This window comes from Vanellus vanellus, assembly GCF_965231255.1.
Source record: "Vanellus vanellus genome assembly, chromosome: 2".
In the NCBI taxonomy this organism is placed as follows: Eukaryota; Metazoa; Chordata; class Aves; order Charadriiformes; family Charadriidae; genus Vanellus; species Vanellus vanellus.
The window spans coordinates 39,017,652-39,043,633 of record NC_138906.1 but is presented as its reverse complement, the minus strand read 5'-3'; the positions used below and the strand labels follow the sequence as shown (position 1 = coordinate 39,043,633).

The 25,982-nt window shown below is 41.5% G+C and overlaps 1 protein-coding gene across 1 annotated transcript in view; it reads right to left on the bottom strand.

The window, feature by feature from the left end:
• The window catches only part of CREB5 (cAMP responsive element binding protein 5), a gene marked incomplete at its 5' end in the record, with an annotated part of 252,444 nt that extends 229,069 nt beyond the window's left edge, over positions 1-23,375 (bottom strand). Inside the window, one exon of the mRNA XM_082479114.1 lies at positions 23,341-23,375. Coding sequence (XP_082335240.1) covers positions 23,341-23,343 — 3 coding nt within the window. The remainder of the gene's footprint in view (positions 1-23,340) is intronic.
• Between the last annotated feature and the right edge of the window lie 2,607 nt (positions 23,376-25,982).

Sequence of the window (25,982 nt, the reverse complement as noted above, 5' to 3'; positions counted from 1 at the left end):
ACTCCATCTGTGTTCAGATAATAGCTGTAAGAGATATCACTTTGATTGAGCTTGTATGCTATTGCATATAGAAGTTACTTTTAAGTAGATTTAAATGATAATGTTATCAATATAACTTGTGTTGGGAAGCTGTAACAACTTCACAACACTTAATTGCTGTTTCCAGCTTCGTAGTTTGGCTGCCACCAGGTTCTTTAAGACCCAAATTTTGTACCTTATACATGCAACTATTTGTTATGTAGTTTTAAAGTAACCCGCAGGAGCCCTGGGAAGAAATGTAGCTAGGCAGCTGGAGGAGAGAAATTGTTCGGCTCAGAGACTTGCTCAGAGCCATTTAGAGATCTGTCCCAATTTTACAAATGAGATAAGAAGCACAGATTTTAAAATTATACAGATGCTGAACCATTTGTTTTGGAAGATTTAGCAAAATGTAGTCTTTAAATTCAATTCTTCAAGTTATAAAAGACTCCATCCGGGGCAGTTGTTACGGTAGGTTGACTTCATCCTCTAAGGCAACTTTCCGTCTCTATTCCTAAACCCTGTAACACCCTGCAAGCCCCAAGGGCACCCCTGCAGCAATCTTCAGAGAAAGAAAGACAGAGAGAAAAAGTTGTCCTTGGATTTATTTAGCGAGAAGGAGGCCAAATCTGGGACAGAGGAAAAGGTTTGCATGGAGTCAGAGCTCTTGTGGATTTGTAAAATCATCCATGCACATGGAATATATTGAACCTTGAACCTAAACTAAGGTCAAGCAAGTTTAAGGCTTGATACAGATGTTTCACAGAACTCTGGTAAATGAAGGTGAATGTTACTGTTAAAGCAAGAAAAAAAACAAGCCATAAAAATGGTTGGTCGATTGTTTATTTTTCTTTTCAGTCCATTGTCAAGTTTATTTTGTCCCCCTTAAGCCCAGCACTGGTATTTCCTGCATCTGGGTGATGACAGCAATCTCTTATACACCACATAAAACAGATTTAAAAGTTTGAACGCCACTCCTGGCCTGGTTTCTCCCCGGAAATATATCCCTCCAGCAGAAGGGATTATTTGCATTTTCCTCATTTGTCTTTAATTTATTAAATACTGATTGCCTTCTGCTGCACCAAAAAAAAAAAAAAAAAAAGAGATGAATTCATTATAAGCGAGGTACCAACCCCTCTATAACCAGTGAGGGAGCTTTTGAACCATGATTACTTTTTTTTTTTTTTAAATTAAGTTACAGAACAATCCAAAGAGAAGTAGAGAAGTCCCTCAAGGAAAATTAATATAATGACTTTTAAAAAAGATACTATGATCACTTGGTTTTAGCCAATTTTCCTCCTTTGGCATGAATGTGTTTGAAACAGTGCTCAGAAAATGGGCCAAGACCTTCCAAGTGTTCGATGCCATGACGGAGCGTTGGCCAATATGGAAGAAATCCCCTTTCCAAGCAAATTCTGACTAACAGCGATAATGTTATTGGCTCTGAATCTGGAAAGAATCTCAAGATTTGGCAAATATAGGAGAAATGCAAGTTTGGAACTAATTTGGAAAAGTTAAAAACTTTTAGGAGATCCACAGTAAAATAATGCTGAATAATAATAAAAAGCACTTTTCAGATGCAAAGAGCTTAGCATAAATAAACTTTCAAGATCAGAAGGTACAGAGGTGGTATTTTCTCCATTCTACTGACAGAGCACACAAGCAAAGGGACTTCAGGGGAGAGATGGCATCAGTATCAGAACAAATTAAAACAAGAGGTTATGGCACATGAAGTCTTCCTTTCAGAACAGATGAAAATGAGACAGGCTTCAAAGTTAAAAGTTTAAGGAGGGACATGTTTGCCAAAAAGACAGGAGTAGTATTAGTATTTTTGGTCTTCTCAAGCTAATTACATGAGTACGGGGGTTGCAGGATTAGCACACCTGCTTCTGTAAATCAGCTTTAAAGCTGGTTACTTGCTTTGTTTTCTCCACGTTCCCACTGAAGTCCCAGGAATCTGGTTCCAGTTCCCCACTGGTTTGCACCTTGGCTAATCATTAGTGTCCCGATTCATCAAAGTGCTCAATTGCATGCTTAAGTTTCAGCACACACAAGCACTCTCAACTCTCAATTATCCATGGGCAGTTTAACCAGATTCAGTGGATTAACTATGCTACTAGAGAGAGAAACACTGTACCTGGTGCTACACGGAGCCTGTGAGGCTCTGGCAGGGCTCTGAGGTCAGGCTGGTGGTTCAAATGCCGCTCTCCTGCTTGAGCTATTATCACGAGACCAATGCAGACTACTTTGCACTGTATCAGATTTACCCCCATAGGACTCAGAGCACCAGGAAACATAGCCCAAAGATGCCCGAGTAGCTCTGCCACAACCAGGTCTGCATCAGCATGGTTGACTATGGGTCATGCAGAGCTGGACTGCCCTGCGCTAAATCACTGCAGCCTCCCTGCACCATCTAGGAGGTACCCAGTACGTAGGGTACCCCCATGCACCTGTGGGCCAGGAGATGAAGAGCAGCTGATTCCCATTGACTAAAACCACCCACAAGTTCAGAGAGTTAAAGAGGTATTATGTAGCATTTTGCATTGACACAAGCAGCAGACTATCTTTTATTTTTTAAAAGTTTCACTTTAGGAATGGAATCCTTTAGCATCAATAACCAGCACCCAACATACTAAAAACATGGCAGCAACAAGCCTAGTGGGATAGTTGCAAGGGAGAGAGTTAAAAACAAAGACACATGTAGCTTTCAGAAACAGAAAGTACTGGCAACACGAAGGGATTCAGACTACTAAAAAAGTTAGGTTCTCAGACAAAACGCATTGCACAGTCATAGGAGCAAGACCTGAATTTGTATGAATTTTTAAAAGCTTTACTACTTTATTGTCCCATTGTTGCCCCAGCCTAACAGTGAAGAGTATAGGGAAGAAATAGACGAAAAGTGAATGAGAAGATTGATTTTAAAATGCTGGAAATATCAGAAAAAATATAAACTGTGTGCAGTGAGTTCTGTGATATCAAATAAAATGAAAGTGTAGAAAAAAAATTCAACCTGATGCCATAAGACATCAAGAGGAATAGATGTTTGCATTAGAGAACTAAGAATGTGGCCATCCAAGTTTAGAGAGACAAAAATCATTATTTAGGGCAGGAGCATTTGTAGAATGATCAACAGAAGGAAACAAATGTAACCTAAGGTAAATATCTGCAAACAACACAGGCAGCTGAGTTACACAGGGAAAGGATAAAAACAATGATAAGTTCTAGTGAAGACTAAGACATAGAGACACGCTTGAAGAATTTAGAGGGCAGAACAAAGACAGACTAACTGAGATTGCTGGTACCCTGATCCTGTGCACAGGATCTGGAAAGCATCAGGAAAGGCTGAAAGAAAAGAAAAAAAAAATGCACAGACTATGGACAACTGTGGGAAATAGAACTGCTTTATATACTAATGCCACAGTAATCCAGGGGACGTGGGTAAGCGAATAGTTCATGTAGTTGTACAGGCAGTGATTGAGGACAGAAAAATTCCCTGTAAGAGGAAAATGTATGACATGTAACTTAAGCAAAGACCGTCTGTGTACAAATACTATACAAGAAAACTAGCAGTTATATCTGCAACTGTGCCAGTGGATCAAACAACTAGCTAGATTCCAGCTGGGTTATGGAGCCAGCTGCAACATGATCACTGTGATTGTGATGAGCAGCAATATTAGACGGGAGAAATGTGACCGAGTGCTGGTGATGCACGACGCTGCCAATAAGAACATCATGAAGCAAAAGATGCAATCATTTGGCATTTATAGTAGATGACTCACAGGAGTACCACCCACCGCTGGGCAACGGGGGCAGAGCAAGACACTGATTTGAATGCAATACAACACCACAACTCCTTCATCTAATACCCTGAGGATGAATAGTCACTGTGGGTCACACAGAGCTCTGGCTGAACACATAGATTAAGTTTCAGAGACAAGAATACCTAGAAAACAAGGTAGACCCAAGCAAAACCAAGTTAAATGCAGAGTTTTTCATGCTTTAGGAGAGCTGCTGAATCCAGCAACCCTGCAAAAAGGCATTCTACCTGTAGAAACTAGTAAAGACTAGATCAGCCACCTTAGCAAAAAAAAGAGGGAAAAAAAAAAAACACAGAGGATGTACACCAATTCAAAAATGCTGAGAAAAAAAGCACAGAAAAGAGGTCAAAATCCATTAGCACCAGGTGAGGCAATGCTACCAAGATATATCCAGGGCATCTTTGTTTATGGTGCTAACAGGTCTGGCACATTGCCACATCTATTGGCTACCAAATATAAACACCCAGGGCACTAGCCTTGCCCCCTGTAAATTGGACCAGAAATGAAAAGAGACTCACATCTTAGTGTCACTCTTGTTGTAGAAGATGTTAAGGAAGAGGCATTTCAGGACTGTAAGAACTGGTTTCAGTTATTCCTAAACATAAGTGGAGTAGGAGGCTGAAAGCCAGTAAGCTGAAATGGAAAAGCAATACGACTTCCTGCTTTGGACATGGGGACTCAATGCTAAATCCTAAGAAATCCAAAACCTCCAACAAACACCCAGACACAAGTGGGTAGAGTGTTTGACCATCGTTCCAGATTTGATATGCATCAGCGATGTGATGTTTGTACTCAGTTAATATCCAGCAATGCATGGGAGGTGGGGGTGGCGGGAAGCCTGCAAGTCAAAGCCCAGAGAGCGAAACCAGGCAAAGGCAGCTGTGAGATGCCAGCTCTAAGGCACTACAAGCATGAGGTGCAGCCAGAGCAAAAATACAAACTGGGCAGCCCAGGAACAAAGCTAGCCACCCACAGACTTCTGTTAGTAATGGCTAGCAGACACATTTTAAGAAAAAGAAAAAAAGGAAAGGAAAAAAAAAAAAAGGTATGTCAAATTGAGAAGGATCTAGCAGCTAAGATGGACTAGAGCAATCCCAGCAGTTCACTCCCAAGCTATGAATGGGCACCTGGTCACCAGTTGTAAGTGAAAACAACTCAGCCTCCCCTAGATAAACAAAAAAAAAAACAAACCCAAACCCACTTGTGAGATCACCCAAGTGACTACAGGTCATGCATACAGTTTACATGCACCTGGATTTAATGACAGCCAAAGCTGCAGAACTCCTGCAAATAGTTATCTCACTAAAAGTAGCTTCTCTTAGCAACATGGTGTCCACTCATGCTAATACCCAGAATACTGTACATGAAACACCCACATGCTCTGCAGTGGCTGCTGCCCCTTCATGGCAGGAGCCTCTCTCCTGTTTCCCAGTAGTATGTTTTGTATAGAAGAGGAGAGCAAGAAAACAAGAGGTTTTCTCTCATAGTTATCCTTGTTGTAGCCAAAACATTACCGTCATAGACCTACTGGCAACTGGGAAATCAATGACAAATACTGTAGTCATTACTCTCCTGTATGTACTGTAATCATTGTACTTATTTACATACTGTACTTGTTGGTATACATTTGTTTACATAGTTTTGTATGTGTCATGATTTAATGCCAGCCAGCAACTAGGATCATGCAGACGCCTGCTCACTCACTCCCCTCTCCCCCCGCAGTAGGATAGGGAGAAGAGGGAGAAAAAGAGGGGAAAGGAGAAAAACTCATGTGTTGAGATAAATACAGTTTAATAGAACAATAACGGAAAAGAAAAATAATAATGGTGAAAGAATATACGAAGGAAGTTATACAATACAAGCCACTCTCATCACCTGATGATCCGTTGCCCAGCCCATCCCAAGCAGTGAACGCGGATTCCTACACTCCGGCCAACCCCCAGTTATATACCGAGCATGTCGTCTATGGTATGGAATATTCCTTTGGCCAGCTTGTCCTGTCTATGCTCCCTCTCAGCTTCTATAGGAAGCTGAAAAAGTCCTTGACTAACGTAAACATTACTTAGCAACAACTAAAACTATATGTTTACAGCATTATTCTCATTCTAAACCCAAAACACAGCAGCTACTAGAAAGAAAATTAACTCTATCCTAGTGGAAACCGGGACAGTATGTAAACAAATCTATCTCCTATAGTAAAATGACTAATTATATATTTTCTTGTGCATTGCTAGAATATAAAGTCTCTTACATGCATTAATTTAAAGGGTCCTGCACTAAACTGGGAGGTATCACTATGCAGTGCGGGTGTTACTATATGATAGTACATGCCACAAAAAGAAAACTACACAGAGCAACTCAATATTCACCAATAAAAGCGCTCACTACAATTGCATAAAGTTTTTCATGGACAGAAATCTGGCCTACAGCAGCAGTACGTAAGTCCAAAGCAAATACCTTTCACCAACTGAGCACTTAAAGCTCCAGCTGACCACAGCAAGAGCGGCATACGCCCAACGCAGTACCTTCAATTTTCAATCATGTGCCTGTCTTAACTTTGAAGTCAGAGTTAACAAATTTCCATGTATACTAAGTAAATAACATTACCAAAAGTACATATACGCATATACGTAGTCTGCTAGAACAGCAGATACATATTTCATGTTCAAACTGGGCATAGTAATAAAATATGCAGAATTACTTCACAAAAAAAAAAAAAAATTAAACTCCCCTTGTCTCACTAGGAAAAATTTTCAATCGTTTTCAGCACAGGCCAGCTGTTAGGATTGTAATTAGGCTAAAATGTAGATGTTACATGCTTCAGAACAGCAGTTACGCAAATGCCAGCGCCGCAGTCATAGGCTGACTCCAGCGAGCCCTCTTTGCAGGCAGCCGGGACTGTAACTCACCAAAGCTCCTTTGGACAAAGGCTTCCAACACCGAGCAAGTGGGTGGTGGATTTACAATCTAAAATCACTTGGCATGAAGGAATAACGTGACTTTACAGCAGTGAAGAATATGACCTCCTCTCTATCCCACGTGTTCCTCCCTCCCTCTGCTCCAGAGCTGAACCCTGCAAGCAGACTGGAGTAACTGCAGCAGGTAATTACATGTTATTATTGTTGCATTAGAGTGAGTAGCTATTCAGTAAATTAGTACGTGATATTAACTAAATCTATTCATTTGAAGAACACAAGAATCTGCCTCAAAGTAGCAATTAACAAATTATTCCTAAACAGGTGTCACTTAAAGAGTAAGTCAGGCTATCATTTTTCTATAATTCACCAGCGAAACGCTGACTCCTTCCATACAGTAAACACAATTTAAGCAGATGGTATGTTCTCAAAAGGCACGAGACCTATACTTCAATAAATCAGAGTTGTTGGATGTGAAGCTTTACGCTGATAGTCAGCAGAATTTGTGGAGCATCTTCTTAAGATTTAGGAATGATTTACTACTATGCTGAGAGAATAAGCCCGAGATCTAAATCTTGCTGATTACACTCCACGTACTCCCGGGGAAAAAAAAGAGAGCTCTTGTTTGTCTATACAAAATAATCACTGACACTTAGGATGCTCTGGGATTTTAAAGAGTAGTGTACTATCACAAAAATATCGGGATCCCTGTTAACGTAGACAGTGTTTATAACGCCCCGTGGCAGAAACACATTAATTCATTGCCTTTTAATCTTGCTCTTGCAAACACTCGGTTCCCCGCGCAACTCCCCTCCTCTTCGGAGAGATTTATATCCGTCTGACTTCGAGCCCCGTGGGTTATTGCACGCTCGCATATAAGGAAAGAAAGCGACAGGTTAAAGATTTAGCTTCAGACTGAACAGTGCTGCAAGAAAGTACAAAGATAGAGGGAGCGAGGTAAAATTTACATAGCAGAAAAATGCCCCCAGTTAGAGTCCTCAAATTCACTCAATAGCTCTCTTAATAAGCGTATTTTAGGGGTTGGGGGGGTGGTTTTAGTGTGGTTTTTTGTTTTGTTTTGTTTTGTTTTTAAGAGAGCTTTTTCACAGCAGGTTTTGCGCGGGGGTTCGCGTAAGATACTCCGGGTTCTCGCAGACGAGCAAAGCCGCTGCCCGGGCAGGGCCGAGCGGGGCCGGGACCGGGCCGGGTCGGCTTCGCCGCCCGGCCCGGCCCCGCCCGCCCCTGCCCCGCCCAGACCCCGCCCAGACCCCGCCCCGCCGGCAGGCGCGGGCTGGCAGCAGCCTCTGCTGGTGAGCGGAGTTATCCAGCGGTTGAGTACCGGCTAAAAAAACTACTAATAAAAGCACGCTGGATGGGGATGGTGAGGGGCGATGTGTTTGCTACGGTTTTCTTCCTCCTGACTGCTTAGAAAAGAATGCGAGGCGTTCCTCTTGGTCTTCAAACTTTCACCCCCCAAAAAAAGGTAAAAGGTAACCAAAAAATTATGTTCAGTGATGCGAAGTGCAGGCAGATGCGCATAGCATACAGGCACTCTTAAAAAGCCTAGTTAGCAAAGAGAACAAACCCAGACTTTACCGGATAGGCTGCAACAAATTACAACACATACGTATTAATTTTTATTTTTTTTATACACAAAGCACATAACTGAGAAGAAAAAGCCTCACACAGAGGAAGAGAAGATGCACTCATATTGGTTTGAGGCAGAAAACAGTGCTAGAGCCCACTAGAAGTCGCTGGAAAGTAAACCCAGTCCCTAACACCAACATACTCACTTGCTCTCTTGATTTGCTGGTAAAAGAGTTGCTGAGTGAAGATCATTTTCCAATTCATGTGATGAGCATAAACAATTTTAGCCTTCATTACCCACTATGTTTAGTTTTTCATGAGAGTATTTTTCCAAGCCTTTGGAAATGCAGAAATTACAAGCATCTTAGAGCACAGTCCCAGCACAACAGCAGCAATCTGATTTAATACCATACCAATTTACTGCAAGATTTTTTTATCCAGCTGGCACAGGAGAATCACCTAACCTGAATCATTATTCCGTAAGAAGTCATAATCGCTACACAACCTGGTAAAAAGAATGTTAAAAAAGTAAGAGCATTTAATCATCTTGAAAGTAAATTTGTTCTAATAGGCAAGAAGTTAAAGTATAAACAACAGTATTATATTGTAAATAGCGTAACAATGTTTACAGCTAGAAAAGAACTTGTCTTTTGACACAGAACACTTTCACTGACTTACAGATTCCTCTGAACTAGCATTTCCCCTTTGCTTTGAAATTAAAGCCAATGTTGCTTTGGAGTCTTCTGTTCGTGATAAGAAAACCTACCTTATCTCATGGCAAATGAGCCTTATCCTGGAGATGTGGGAGGGGCTGAGAACACCACTGATTGGGAAATAACACATTTCCGCACTTTCACACCTCTTCCAATTCACCTGGGGCTGTTTCCTCCAAATTTTTTTTTCAGCAGCCTTAAGAGACTGAGCACAGGAGGCCACCTGAAGATGCTGCTCTAGGAGCACAGGGCTTCTCTCCTCATGAGCACAGCCTGCCAGAAAGGAAAAATCCCATCTTCCAAACTGGATCCAGCTCACGGGGAAGGAATATTCACCCCACCTACCGCAACCGAATACATCCGGAAACCTGCAAACACCACTTCTGCTCTGGTAAACTGATGCTTCCTGCTAGAAACACTGTAGCACAGCAGGTTTAGACATAATTTTGATCACCCTAGGTTTAGGGGAATTCCCTGACATATGGGCCACAGCTTGTGCTCACACAGGGAGCCCAGGGAGACCACTTGCCGAGAACATCACAGGAAAAGGCAGGGCAGGCGACTTGCCTTCCCCCTATCCAGCTGGTACCCGCAAAGGCAGGACAGATGCAACCTCCTTGGCAGGAGTCAACACAGCCCAAACTCTTGATGAAGAGCCTCAGCTCCCAGTACGTCCCAGGCTTCTGCACTAGCTGATGCAAATGAAGCACATGGTCAACCGTCACTTGAAAAAACCATACCCATGGCGACAAGCAAACTCCCAGCTAGCCCAAGCAGATCGCTCCTTTCCAAGTTTGAAGCAAAACTTACAATGAAGCAAAGAGTTTCGACAGAAAGCCCTGTAGCTGCCTTTCTGGGGTCTTCTTGTTCGGTATGTTTGGAGAGGAGGTGGTGAGCTGTGAGTTTCTCAACTGCTAACAGATTTGTAGCTGTCATTTAAGGTTAAAGTTGACAGTCGCACAGGTACCTTATGGAAAGTCTAAAATGCATTTAAATTGAACTGAATTCTTCCAATCAGGCTATGCACAAACAAAAGTTAACACTCAAGAGAATTCATCTTCTTGGTCACCCACAGCCACACCACACCCACACGTATTCATTGGGCCTTTTCCTTTTATTTTTTTTACATTCCTCTAAACTTTTTTGACCATTACTTACCACTCCAAGTACTCACTCTCTCCGTATTTACAGCTTCAGAGTCTTCTACACTTAATAAGGGGTCGGGTAGTTCAGCGGAGAGACTTTCCAGCCACCAGATTGGAGGCTGGATGCAAAGCTGGGTGCCACCTACAACTTGGCTAAGGGAACTGCCAAGGAGTTTGGTTTTTTTGGTTTTAAGTTACAGTTTGCCCATCGTGCAGAGCCTTCTGTCCCATCTGAGACAAACTCTAAAATCCATGCAAACCCGCCTTACAGCAACGAGGCAACAAGAATGGGACATACACAGTTTCTAACACTGCTAATATTTGAAAATCTTGAGTAAAAGGAAGCATGAAAGCAGATGTAAAGAGAGAGAAAGAGACAGCATCACCCTTTTTTCTCCCACACTGCAGGCTCTGCACCTTTTTTCGCTATTGTATGTGGAATTCCCCTTTAAGTCAGTGTAAGGTTTTACACCAATGAGCAGGAGGGCTTTTGTGGCTGGTTTGGGGGAAAAATAATACAAGCACGTATACAAGCATCCCTGACAGAATGTAAATCAGATGTTATTCATCAACTGTGAGTTACCGTATCGCGGTCAAAACAGGGTAGAGAGAGAAAAGTAATTCCTTTCTATTCTGGTAGCACCTTACTTCTGTGGCTGGAATTGAAAATGCACCAATCCTATACTAGGATCATTGTACTAAAATTGTATTAAGACCTAGGTTTACTGTAAAAGGTCAACAGTTTCTAGCAGGGATGGATTCCACCTGCAGAGGCTGACTTCATGGCTTTTTTCAGAACCTCCACAAAACCCAAAGGCTTTGAGAGAGAACCTGATTTCACCCCACTGTTGGCTAGCCCAACCCTGGCTCTACCACACCTCCTGCCTCCGAAGCCCCCACTCAATAGTCTTCATCTTTCTCACTCCAAAAACAGACCAGAAAACTGGCTCTCAGCTCTTCCACCTCTCTATTAGTAAGGATTTGGTTATCCCTCTCCTGCTCTGCCACGTTGATGCATCCAGTCACCTTACAACCTCGTGATCTTGTTCTCTAGGGTTCAGTCTCAAAGAAACATTCTGCAAACACTTGCTCACCTGAGCAAGGACAGAGCCCTTACTTTGGCCCTAGGATACAGCTTTTAACTTAAACACTTACGTGGAAGGCCAATTTGCTTGGTAAACTACCAAGTGTTCAGCTACAAAGAGTGTGAACTGAAGAAGGAGATGTACTTAAAAAATACAATGAAAAATAAAATGAAAAACATCTCAAAAAAAAAAAATCACAAAAGAACTTGTCTACATGCTGAAAAATAATGAGTGAGTTTGGCAGAAAGGAATATGCCAAGACACTCCTACATGTAAATTCTTAGGGAATGAATTTTTGGGAAGTTGCTGACATGGGAAACAAGCAGAACATCAGGAATCGTAATACAACAAGGAAACCTCTTTTTCATCTAGCAGAAAGTTAGTTTGCCTTAGCAGTATATATTTTAACCTCAATGTGATCATACTGGAAAAAAAACATCACTTCTCATTTTTCATTTTCTTGTTTGAAGCAAAAATAAGTAACATACATTTGACATTTACCCGCTACTCTGCCTATATACCTTGAGATATTCTCAGGACAGTTATCATGCCAAATTTCTGTGACGGGCTCTGCTCCAGCTGCCCATGCCATGCACGTGTGGTAGTCACGCGGCAATTGGTGCCTATTAGGTAAATCAAATTTAAATTCTATCCCAAGACAGAGCACTTTCTGTCACTGGCTGCATGGGGTTAATTGACAGGCTCTGGACAAAAAGTGAAAGCTATGTTAGCAACAAGTTAGCCTGGTTTTCAGTGTTTGAGGATGAGAGGAAAAATCCTTATGACTGATTGTTAAGCCTCAGATAGTCGGGTTTTTTTTTTCCCCTGTACTATAGCTATTTGCATCTGAAAGGTATACCAGCAGTTTTTGTAGGTTCTACATCTACAGAAATCACAAAGGAGCAAGCTGTGGTAAGTAACTGATAGAACCAAACTAAAAAAATCATCGTCTTTCATTGACAAAACCCCAGACTACGATATTTCAAAGCTCCCTAGAAAGATTTTTCATTCCTTTTGAGAGGATGCCTGCAGCTCAATTGACTAGACATTTTTTTAAACTGCATTTTAGATACCTCTGGGATCTGTCTAAACTCTCCTGTAATATTTCTCGGCTTTTTAATTAATTTGGGAGAAAATATGTTTTGTCTAATTTCTAAGATTTTGTATGTCAACCAAAAGGATCTTGTAGTTACTCTTTTGACAAAGTGAGATTTTGCAATCTGTTGTTTTAAATCAGAAAGAGGTAGCTTTTGCATCTTAATTTGCTTAAAGAAATAGACAACACCATCTCTCATTTAGATGATCCCGAACTCTGACAAGAGGGGTAACCGAATTACCAATTCAATTCTTACAGCAGCAGAAGTCATTAGCACTGGTCATGAAGCTCAATTAGATGGCCCATACGAAAACTAACAGCCTGAAAACCTGTTACCCTGGAAGCTGACAGCAAAAATCTCACAGATTCCAGTGGGCGCATTGGTAAGCGACAACCTTGACAGAGAAACAACCTGGAGCTTTGTAATGCACATTATTAACCACTTTCCCAAGGACGTATGTTATCTACATGTGATTATATCCAGTCATTAATGTATTTTCTTTGCGTTTTGGAGGAGGCTCCTGAACTGATTCGCAGACGGTGCTGCCAGAAGAGATGGACAAGCCACCAAGAGACCCTACAGCCGTCTTCTAATAATGCCTGCCTTTTAGAGAGCCTGACCTCTTTTCACCTTGTTAAAAGCAGTAAGTAGTAAGTAATAGATCTTGTCAAAGGTTACTCTGTAGAATAACCTCTGGAGATATTAGATAGAGGTGTCCAGAGAAATACCACAAAAAGGTGCTGACAAGGAAACCAAGGGGATTATGATTAGGAAGTGTGAATAAGCTAAGGTTTCAAACGTGCTCAGATTTTGGTTGGAAATGCTGACGTACAGGAAGGAAATGTTCTACATACCATCAAGCCACCAAAAAACACACTTGAAAAGACAAGTTAAAGAGCCATCACATGGAGATTAAATACTCCACATGATTTAAGAAAAGCTGCAAGAAATGCAATTCCACACTTAACTAGAATAAGTGAGAATTTCTCCCTTCCCAAAACCCAGTCTGTCCCGTGATAAAAATTGAGAAACTAATTTGCTCAAAGGCATACAAAAAATCTGTACCTATACAACGCTAATTGTTCCCTCAGTTCCCTTTTAATCCATCCTTGAATATTCAAATTAATCTAATCTTTTATCAGAACTTTCACCAGATAATAATAGGTTTCCATTTAAGACATCCACATTTCCCCTAAAGAAGAAATAAATAAAAAAGGACATTAAAAATCTCGACCAGTAGCATAATCAAGAAAGGCTATTTCTCCATTTACTCCAATTCTGAATTTAACAATTACGCAATGATTTAATTGAAAAAAAAATCCAAGATATTTCTGACAGCGTTCTTAGAGAACAGCCTCTACTAAATTTATTCTCAGTGAAGTTGCCATACAAAGACTTGGTTTCTTTCTGCCAATTTTTTCTGATCCCATTGGTTGATTAAGCCAATTTTCCACTGCCTTCCAGGGAAGGCAGTCATCTTCTCTGTCCCAGTCAAATCAAACCAGATCAGACCAAGCCTTAGCAAATATTTCGGAGATCTGGCCAACAAAAGGCCTCTACCCAGCCATGTGAAGTTCTCAACCAACACAGCCTTCCAGGAGCTTGCCCCTGTCTTACATGCACAGCATTATATTGTGCAAGCAAGAAAGATAAAGAGACTCAAGCCCCCTAAACCAAGAGCAGACTATAAATAAAGATAGATAAATGTAAAAATGTTTATATCAACCTGAAAGACTTTCTTCAGCACCAAAAAAAAACAAAAAGAAAATTAATCTCTGAAAGATTTAGTGCCTTGTGTCTTCCTTAATACAAGTCGATTTCATCTCATTTTGCAAAAATGTTGAAATTGAGTATTATGACTTTTTCATATATTTTCCTCCCCTTTCATTTGGCTGAAGCCAGTCACAAAATTTGATCTGTAACTGTGAACACTTTCAGGCCTCTGCGTTTTTCAGTGAATTTCTTCGTATAAAAGTCTTCAGTGAATACTTTTTTCCCCTCCAAAAATGTCACCAGCTGGTCAGCACAGGACAGATGAACTCCCCCCAAAGCTGCTGCTCGCAGGGTGCCCACCTTACCCTGGCAACTGCTACTCCATTTAACTCAGGATCGGATGGGGCTGCAGGGAAACCCTGTGGCCCAACTGTCTTCTCTGCACAACGGCAAGGAAATCCCCTCCGTGCTAAATACGGGGCTTGGCAAGAGACAAGAGGCTTGACAAGAGGACCTTGCCACTTCAGAGGCCACCTCGCATACACCATACCTGAAAGCACAGACGGCTCTAAGCAGAGTTGGCCATTAGACAGAGAAATAACCAGCGTTTTAACGTGGGCACCAAAAGGATGATGCTTTTTTAGCATATTTTCAAGATGGCTATTAGGAAGGCACTGGGTATATGAGGGAAATGCTATCCACAGAATTATAAAAGGCTAAAAAAGTACCACTTTTTGCATTTTCATTTCACTCTTTCACAAAAGCCTTTAACAAAGACCTGTTATTTCCATAGCACTAAGTATTTGCTTTTGCCATTTTCTCCCTCAGCAATAAGCTACACAGTTTATTGTTGTGCATCATTTACTATGTACACAAGAGTCTCTCCATACAAACCAGTTTGCCTGATTGCAGCCTTGGGTTCGCTCACAAAATTCTGCAATGTCAGAACTGTAAACAATCGATATTTTTCAAAATGCGTTTTCCATGTGATACCTGCCCATTTCAGGTGCTACATAGCACTAAAACCTCTGTAAATGTAGACACGGGCATTTTCCTCTCACAGACCAGTATCGTTGTAAGAACTGGAGCCAAGTAAGAGATTTGCTGGAAATCTTTCTTGTGCCTTCCGAAAGCCCTTGAACCCTGGTGACTGGCAATTTTATTAGTGGTGAAAGGCATAAGGTTGCTTCCACTGCCACACTCGCACCCGCCCCGCAGTGCGTGCTCCCACACCATGCAACGTGGCCACGCGGCTCAGCAGCACTTCCACCACCGCATCTTCCCCTGTTTAAGGAAGGGTCTTTCCTCGAAAGACGCTATAGCAAGGACCTCATCACACGCAGCATGCCAAACTTCACTGCAAGGCATCCTCAGTACATTTAAGCTGAGCATATTCATAACATAGCAAATTCAAACTAAAAAAAAAAAAAAAAAAAAAATCTATTTCCATTACTAGCTTGATAAGACAGTCATCATCATATCTCTTATTGTCCTCATTATAAATTAATTTAGCATTAATTACAATGCTCAAAATACTTTTCCAAAGCTTATTCTGTCCCTAAAAAACTTTCAGTCTGCTGAAAAGCATTTGGCTGACAGTGCACTGACTAAAAACTCTGAAATGAAAACTGGAAGACTGACAGCCTAGAAATAGGCTGTCCTAATATTTTGGAATACCAGGTTTTTGGCAAGAAAAATTGTATAGAATCAGACATCACGCAAGAGGGAAAACACAAGACATAGCATCCTAACTGCTACAGAGGGAGCAATGTTTGCAAACTGTTTCCTTGTGCATCCTGCAAGCTCCACTCAATTTAGATAATCCAGTAAGAGGTACAAGCACAAGGCCACAGCATAGCAGTAAAATAAACTATCTGGAACCCCTAAATTTTAGGGTATTATTAAGTTGATTGACTCATCTGGGATTCATTGAGTATATTTATGTTAAAAAGAACCCATCATAATTTTTCACTGTGGAATAAAAAAAAATAGGGCAGGTGGCACGCACATCGTTTGATAGCATATTTTTCACAGCACTTATTTGACTACACGGATCTGTGTTCATTAGTCCCAAAGCTTTTTAATTTAACACTGGGGAATATAAAATCATCCTTGATAACATTAAAGATCACTTTCAATGGAATAAAATAGGAAGCTGCGTCCTTATTTTATGCAACGTAGCAGAGGCCAGAGATGTTTTTCTCTGAGGAAGAATTTTTGTACCGTTAAGGTATGTGCAGAATATCAGCTCTTATTGTTGCTCTTCATGTTGAAGGACTCCTTGAAGGCTGCAGAATTAGAGCACGTACTTTTTTAGCTCTCTATTGAAGAGATGGAGGGTATCTCAATCTTTCACAAAGAGAGCTTTTCTCCCAAGAACTTGCTAGGAGTTTGAATTAATGAGGAATTAAGTTTCATCTCAGCAGTTTTACTAAACTTTGCAGAAAAAGGACACAATGCCACTAGTCCCCGAGTGCCCTCAATGCCCATTGACTTCAATGGGGATTGAGACAGGTCCTGGTTTTAGTTGACACAGCACCTTGCAGAATTACATCCAAGCCCTTTCCCCTCCTCCTAAGAATGTATTTTTCCCACTAGCTGCCTGATTTTTATTTTGCTTTGACCAGAGATGAAATTAACGTGGATGTTTTGGTGCTGACAACCTCCCTGTCAAATTATATAGTGACTTCTCATGCTAAAACTTGTTTGTTTTCACACCATCATCACTGATGATCTCAGCACAGCAGCACTCCGAGAATAATGGTTTAGTCAAACGCAAAGCCAGCAGAAGGAACATAAGACAATGTGTGCTTATATAGGGCCTACATAAATAGTGCTTTTTTAAAATGTTTGGCAATGCAATAATAGTTGTGCGTTTGTTTCTTTTTTTTTTTTTTTTTTTAATAAATTAACCTCTGGATTGTTAAAGGTCCGTGAACCCTTCCACACCAGGGTCAGTTATAAGACCTAAAACTTTTCATTACATCCTCCCACCAAAGATTATATGCAGAGGTTGCCCGTTGTGTGCTATTAGTAAACAACTTTAGGCCATACCCTCACTCCACACAGCCTAAGAGAACTCAATGGATTTATACCAGTTTCAAAAGTTACAGAGCTGACCCCACCTATCCTGGGTCAAATTAAGAAAATTGGATGCAAGTGTACATGATTAGGGCTGGGGGAGGCAGGGTTTATACACTGGACACTGTCTATTTACCACACTTTATGATGTTTTTCTTACTCAAAAGTACCTGTTGATTGCTTAAAAAAAAAAATAAAAAAAAAATCAGAGTAGCTCAGGCAGTGACAAGATTTTTTCCCAATTTCTGAAAGACTTTGCTCTGCCTTGCAAGTCAGCCTGGGAACTGTGTGGGATGCTCAAGTGGCTTGGGCCTTGCTTTCCAGTGCTGCAAACAAATACTTCAATTTATTAAAACTGCAGGGCTACACTGCCTTCCCGCATCTTTCCCCCTCCATCTCTATTTTTTTTCCCCCCAAGAAATGAAAAAAAAAAAAAAAAAACAAAAAAAACCCAAAAAAACTACAAAACTCCACAAATAAAACATAACTGAAGTCTAAGTCATTCCTCCCAATTCACAATACTATTGTTAAGAGTGAAAATGCACATCATGTTTAGGAGCAGAATTAGATCCTGCCACGTTTAACTGAAAATCGTGGTGGGCTTTTCGTCTATGTCGTGCAAGCCTGAGGCCAGAGTGGTGACTGTCACAGCCAAAGAGACACAGACAGATAGATGATGGAGAGTGCAGACTGCGCACCCACACATAAAGCGCGTGAGAGGAAGGAGAGTGCACGGAAGGAATATTAATTGAGCACAAAATAAGTATTCTCAATATCCCCCTGCCCCCTTAAAAGTAGTCACAAGATGAGGCGAGCTACAAACATGTTCATCTTGGGGAAACAGCCGTCCTCAACGTGACATGTCAGGCTATTACTTTAATAATGGGATTTGCACAGCGCACAACGGATAGGCTACGTTCAGAATAGACCCCGTGAATCTAATTTTCTTCTCAATGAGTGTTACAGCAGTCGGTAACTCCACAGCTTTCAATAGAGTTGCTCCGGATTTGTATCGGGGTGAGTGGAGAATTAGGCGCTACTATAATATTTTTTAAATCCACAAGAATGTAATTCTCCTTACCCGGCCATAAAACCCAGGGCTCTTTTGATCCTTTCTACTTTCACAGAAGGTTATTTAGAGAAACTTGTCTTTTAGAGATTCACATCAAAATAATTAAATTACTGCTTTCTCTCACTTTTTGTGATAAACCAGCAATTACTCGAATTTAACCTATTTTCATGATTCAGTCTATGCGCTGCTTTATTTGTGCTGAAGAATGAAAGAGCAGTATGAACATTGTAGAAAGTGGTTTAGTTTTTACATCATTCATTTCTTCCCCACTGTCTTTTTAAAATACTTTCCCATTGCACAGCCAGTGAAAAACTGTACACGGACCTTATTTAATAACAGGTATAATACAACCCTAAGTGCTACACAGACACAGTTAAGGATATGGAAGTGAGGAAAGAAGGAAAAGTCCTTAACTTGTTTTTAACTACAGAATCTATTCTTTTCCCTCATTTTGCGCATTGTCTGGGAAATGATGGAAGTCTCTACAGATGTTGATCCTGACCTCTTGAATCTTAAAATAAAAATGTGCTAATGCCTCCCCCCCCCCCCCCCGTTATCACCAGCAGAAGGGGCTTTTTGTTTTTAAAAGTCATTAAAAAAGGAAGTCAATGTGGTGGTTGAAATCCTCACAAACCCTTGACAAAGATTTGTTCTTCCTAAAACATTCACTCAGTAATGAAGTTAAAAGAGTAGTTAGTAAAAGATATTCCTCAACAAAGCGACTATCTTTTTCCTACTCCATTGCTCAGCTTTTAGTTTCTTTGGGTTGTATCTTACTACTGTTCCAAGAAAAGAAGTTTCCTGTAAGTGAGGTGTTGGCATGCCCAAATTTCTAATACAGACAGCGCTCGTTTCTGGACAAGCACAACTCCAGGCTCTTTGCCATCACACACTCAGGTCACCTTTGGAGTTCCCGCTGGGGTCCTAAAAATATTTAGTGACAAACTCATTCACTGACTTGACCAGAACCAAAAAAAGTCCTAGAATAAACCAACCGGCTAAAATCACTTCTGAGTAGTACTACGGAGGTATGAATTCACAATTTGAAGCTCCTCACCTAGCAAACAACTATTGCTACTAAATATAACTTTTTTTTTTAAAGTTAAATAAGAGGTATATTTGGACTGGAAACGATGGTAAACTAGTTCACACATGGCTGAATTACTGGCAGTTGGTTTGCAGCATCAGTGCACAACAGTGTGACCCGCTCATATCATCATCCATATCTTGGAGCACTCCGCTGCTTACTTAAACAGAATACTATTGCACAGGTAATTACCATACCAACTCAGCACTCCAGAACTGAAAGATTTAAAGCACAATAAAGGAAAAAATAGAAAGAGAGTGCAATATGGTAACATCTCAATTTAGTGTTTGCTGTTGTAGCCGCTCCATCCTAAACCCAATCTCAGACTCCGTTTATTGTGCTACAGAGCCCCCTGTGTTGAGCATCACATATTAACTAGCATTACTTATATTTGGCCAGAAGAAAAAAAAAAAACAGCTGTTAAATCTAGGAACCACTAGTCCAGGTTAATTTCCCACATGAGGCAAATTAATTTCTGAGTACTTGCAAACAGCTCAGAAAAAAAGCTGGCTATGAATAACGCTGCCTTACATGCAATGAAAGAGTAACTGAAGGCGTAAGCCCATGAAGTAAAAAGGTAAAAAGGCCACTTCTTCCTCTAAATGAGAAAAAGATCAGCCTAATTAAATACATTTCTCTGACAACTCGTATTAAATTTAGGCAGTGTGTTCAAGGATGACCAGTTTAAGCTCAGCACATCCCTGGACAGAAAACTTCAAAACAGAGAAATATACTGAGATTGAGACCAAGCACTTCAACTGCATCGAAATATTCACTGTGTGGTGGCACCCAAAGACAAGGCCCTCAGGAGGGAAAGAAACTGAGATGAGAGCAAAGAAAGATGTTTGAGAAAATACTGCAAAGGACAAAGAGGCAATAGAAACTATTTGTAGAGTTTATATGGGGTAGAAAGCTGAGGGTGAGACCAAACCATGCCCAGTTCCTGAGCTAACAGAGGTCTCGGTACCCTAAGTAAGAGTAACGAAAACATTCAGAGCCAAATAAAAGCAGAATTGGCTCCTGATGCTGGCAAAGGTAATAGAGGATTTGTAGTATTTTCCCCCAATTAATTCAAATCTCATTCCTCCTGGCTTCTTCTAAAGGCATTGCCCTTTTTATCTCCCGCTGCATGGAACTCTCTGGCCAAGCAGGGCTGCACCCCATGCCTTCAAATCACCTTATGTGGAAGGGTGACACGACAGTGACATGAGCCATCTCAAAGGATGGGATTATTAAAACTGCACACCTAGACAAACACCGCTCATGACAATGTTTCGAGGCATTTATTTTGAAGTTGTGTGCGGGACTGACTTCTTGAACAAATTCTCAAAAAAATATAAGACGGAAGCAAGAACCAAAAGCAAAACATCTTTTAAGCTAAGGAAATTGTCGTAAGCTTTCAGTGTTTTACTTTGAAAATCCTACAGCCTTCAGCAAAATCCTTGGAAAATCTCTTTGTGTTTATAAAATAGCATTTGATATCACCATCTAGAAGCCTACAAACCAGTGCCCCCAACCCTTTCTAAAATCTCTAAGGGCAAATAACAGCTGCATTTCCCATGCGATGGCTAGTAAAAAAATGCTGACTCTCACTATTTTTAATTACAGAGTAAAGTAACACCTTCTTGAAAAATAGGAGGCATGCTATTATTTTAAAGTGCTGTGGTTGCCCCTTCAACCTGAGCCATAATAGGAGCAAACGATCAGTGCGCAAACCAACAGAACAGCTCCGTGCATGTAACAAGAGCTTATCTGCTTCAACAAGTCTTTTTACCATATCACCGAAATATTTATTTTATGTACGTTATGTTGTGCTTGTTATGTATACCTGAGACAATTTAAATCATTTCTTTGATTATATGTATAACCAAAAAGAAGTATTTCCATAACAGCATTTTGTTTTTACATGTCAAGTCTACAAAAGCTAATCTCTGTACTTACTGCTGTAATATGGCTAATGTTCAAATACGGCATACGATATTGTCTGAGATCATTGTTTTGCCAGTGTCAGAGAATACGACACCTTAAAAATCGTAAATTGGCATAGTAATATAAGTTTTGGTAAGAGGAAAAAGTGTTTCCATAGTTCTTATTCAAAACTGTTGCTTTAAATTTGCAATCAACTTTGATCATTTCTCAAGGCAGAAAAATGCAAAAGTCCAAAAAATACTATTTTAGGGCTAGAGCCCTAAAAGCCCTAGAACATTACAATTCACAGAACAGAATATATCATTTACCTAGAAATAAGGTTTTTTTTTTTTCAGGGGTTAAAGAGCATGCCGCGTGGAGAGAGAGAGAACACAAATCAACAGAAAATGTTTTGAGATAATTGCAGAGTGGCTACAACCTACCAAGTGGTCTGATCGGCCCTGCCACTGGTACTTACAACTGACAGAATCTCAAAGCATTTTAAATATTTCCAGTAAGAGTCATATGTATTCATTGCAATGAGAGTTCGTATAGGAAAGATTAAGCCAGATAAGCTATCTTAATTATATATGTCCACCTATTAATTTGGTTAGTGTGAGACAACCAAAACCAAATCAAAGCAAAAGAATCACTTGGACGTATGAAGCAGAACTGAAAGACCTGTTGCTCTATACATGTATCCATGTTTCCAGCAACTGCATCTACTGAGCAGAGTTTTCCTGTAACAAGAAAAATGAGTATTTGCGGGCCTTGAGAAAAATTACCAGTTTGTTCCGATAACAAATCATATGGCCCTTAATAATAATAATAAAAAAAGATTTAAGTAGAAACAGTTTTGCTCTTCTTTTATTGCAAAATCTTGTCCAGAAATAATTTTCTGATAATAAAAGGAAAGATGGTCATTAGAATTGAAATTAAGCTTGAAAGACGGCTAATAATACATAAACTTAGGTATAAGTCCTCAAAGCAACAGGTTTATAGAAAATCCAGAAAGTTAACTAACAGCAGAAATGAGAGACACGGGATGAGAAAGACTAGAGGAAAAGTCTTTGATTAAGCAGTTTCAAAAGCAACGATAACCTTGCAAGAACTCTTCTAATATTTAAGATCCTCATGCCTCGATTAGGGGCACAGAGACAGGTTTTTAAAGGGGGCCAGAAGCAGACAAGTTAATAACCAAGTTTCAAATCATTCTGCAACACTTACCGAGCTCACAGAGATTCTGCCCACACAAAGCTGAAAGGTTTAGTACGTAAAAGCTGCCTTCTGAAGGCACTGTGAGATTGTCTCCCTCTCTCATCAACGACAGACTGAACTCTAGCTCTCACCGAAACAATCTTTTAAAGAAAACTCATCTGCACCGCATGGGATAAACATAAGCGATTGCAGCGTATTTTAGATTCTCCAAGTAAGGAAGTGAACATCAAATTAAAAAGTACCTATTACACTTTATCTGTGAAAGTCATTCTGATAAACGGTGATGTAAATAAAATGACACGTACAATCTCGCTTCTATCTTTTCTTTTAATCTATATACATGGTTTGCTTCTCTTTACATTCCCCAGGTTAAATTAGCCGAGGCAGAGTTCGATAGATTGAAGCTGAACCATTAGTGGATCTTTTTTTGGGGGGGAAAGGGTTCTGATTGTTCTGAAAGTATCAAGTTTTTAAAATACTGCAATTTTAACTCCTGGATGAGGGCCCAATATTCAAGAGTGGCAGACAGAGCTTATTGCTTTTTTTTTATACGCTATTACAAAACTTTTTGACTTTAAGCATTAGTCTGACTACTCCTAACAGTCTCCAACTAAAGATGTAACAATAGGAGACTACGGCAGTTTCTTTTTCATGCCATAAGTTCATTATTTCTATTCCCTGTTTCACTCAAGTTTTTCATTTGAAGTTTTGAAATTTTTATGATCTCCACAGACGCAAACAAATGTAAATCCCACATAAGCTAACGGAACAGCATTAACATCCCCAACTCTATGGACAGCAGTAGATACCAGTTCTTCACAACCCATGCGTGATAAAGAGTAACAAGAAATCCCTGGTTAGTTATCAAAAATAGATACCTTACCATTTTCTGGAGAGTAAACTCAGGTTCAAGCTGTTTTGTTCAACCACCACACCAACTGTTCTTTCCTTTTAGTGACTTTTAAAAAAAAAAAAAAAAAAAAAAAAAACAACAAAACACCTCACTTTGCCAGTGATAGCTGGGGAAACACTCCCGAGAGCTTTTAGGCTTCAGTAATTAAGGCCATCAGAACTGTACTTCATTAAAGCAGTATAACACAGCTCATTCAAGACTTACACCCCAGGTTGAAGCTATTTGCCCCTCTCTCGTTCCCTCCTTTCTCTCACTGTTTCTTTCAGTAAATGAGACTAATTTTTCCAGTAGCCTTTAACTCACTAGATGAACTGCCATGGAAAATGTGACTACAAACTCGTAGCACTGTCTAGCCTCCAACCCAGCACAGAATCAACTTTGTTGTAAGTGTTGAAGGACACCTAGCAAGCTGCTACTTGCTTAAGTTCATAACCCAGGACTATATACTCGCAAAGAACAGGACTGCGCCATCTAGTTAGCTGCCAGCAGGCTCTGCTCTGCCTGTTGAGACCGGATGCCTCGGGATGCAGGGCTTTAGGACTTGGGAATGTTCAGTTTCTTAAAGATTCAATTGTTGGGTTTGGTTGTTTTTTTTTAAATAAAATATCACTACTGAGATAATCCACATCTAGTGGATATGGGAAAATTTAGGCTATAATAGCGCAGCGAACTTCTACATCTATCTTTGATTTACAAGATAAAAGCAACTTTTAAATTAAAGAGCCTTTCTGCTAATAGAGCTTATTATGCCAGAGACAGGAATGATTTTCCTAGAAAGTTGTCCCTGTGTGCATGCCTATTATCTTTGCTTTCCCCCTTCCACTAATGAGCATTTATCTAAAGAGCCTGTTAATCCTCTGATGTGTGCTTCTGGTCAGAGGTAACAGTTTGAATAAAACCACTAATCACTTATCACTAATCACTGATCATTAATCACACTTTTCCCTAGCGCTTTGCAACCTGTACAGCTCCCCTTAGGATTAAGGAGTCACAAATAAGGATTTTAGCCATTTTTTTAATAAAGAATTTGCAGCTTTTGATACCGACAACCTCATGCACCACATGAAAGTTACAAAACGCTGAGCGGGAACTTTCAACACTGTACACTTTTCTGCTGAAAATAAACCATACCTTTATGAAAGTGTACCTCCTTCAGCAACACACACACACACACACACCCCAAATTATGCTACGTTTTTGCATTCGGCTCTCATCTTCCAGCTCACAAATTTCTTTCAGTCCTGTTTCTGGATTATTTCTGCGTGACAGTGGCTTAGGAGAAAGTTTCCCTTCACCACTGTTACTTGACACACTGCTGCTTGTCCAAATGGCCCGACAAGGAAAGGCTAGTGCAAGCCAGTGGGCGAGTATCTCTCTGAAAACTGCACGGTCTCAAGGAAAGCCCAAGCAAGATGCTTTGCAGTAATTATTACACTTCTGTCCCAGCTATAATTTTATCTAGCTAAGCACTGTTTCTTACTGATAATATACGGAAATCTTGTAATCTTGCTGCTTAAGATACTCCTAATATCGTTCTGGATTTAAAAAAAAAAAAACAAAAACAACCATATGGACATTTAATTTTCCTTTATTCCTACCCCCATCTTTGAACGACCTCTCTCTTTCCAATTGTAAAGCTTATATTAAGCCCTGGAGATGAAGGATCACTCACCATGCTTGGACATAAATAATAGAGGAGGTAGAGTTTAGCAAGTATTCCCCTTACACTCCTGAAGCTCTTAGCGTCCTGAAAACTTCGCTGGGGAGAGAGAGACCCCTGTAAGAGAGGATAGTGGCGGGGGGGCGCGGAGCTGGGGATGGGGAGGGGGGGCGATGAGCAGAGCAGCGGGGCTGAAAAGGGACAGCGGGGATGCAGAAGAGGGGACCTTGTCAGCACTCCTCCCCCCTCCCCCCCCCCTCCCGGGACCCGACGGTATCAGAAAGCGGAGCATCAGCCCCGCAACGGCCCGCAGCATGACGTAAGGGCCGGGAGCAACCCGGCACCCGGGGTGTCTCACGGGGGAAGGCGGCCGGGCACCGCTCCGCGGCCACCGCCGGCGGGTCCCGGCTCGGTGGGGCGCCCGGCCACCGCCGCCGCCGCCAAACTTGCCCAGAAGTTTAGGGGAGGCAGGGAGAGGGGGGGCGGCGGGGCAGCGCGCCGCCGGGCTGTCACTGCCGGGTGCCGCCGGGGCAGGCGGAGGCGAGGAGCCGTCCAGCCCGCCGTGGGGCGCGGGGAGACCACGCTCCCCTCCGCCGGGAGCTGCCCGCCCGGCTCGGGGCAGCGCGGAGCGAGGTGCTGCATGCGTGCCGCCCCATCCCATCCCATCCCATCCCGAAAAGCGGCGCGCGGAGACTTCCCAAACTCCCCGACGTGCGGAGGGGGAGCTCGGCTGCCCCGCAGCTCGGCGGCGGCCGTGCGCCCCCGGCCCCCCGCCGCCCTGCCCTGCTTTGCCCGACCTTCCGCGGGGCGCGGGGGTCGCGCACGACCCTTCTCCCCGCACCGGCCCGGCGGAGCACCGCGGGGACCGGGGCGGGGGGGGGGGGGGGGGGGGGGGGAAGGAGAGCGGCGGGATCCCCGCGCCCGGCAGCGGCGCGGCAGACACTGGCGCTCC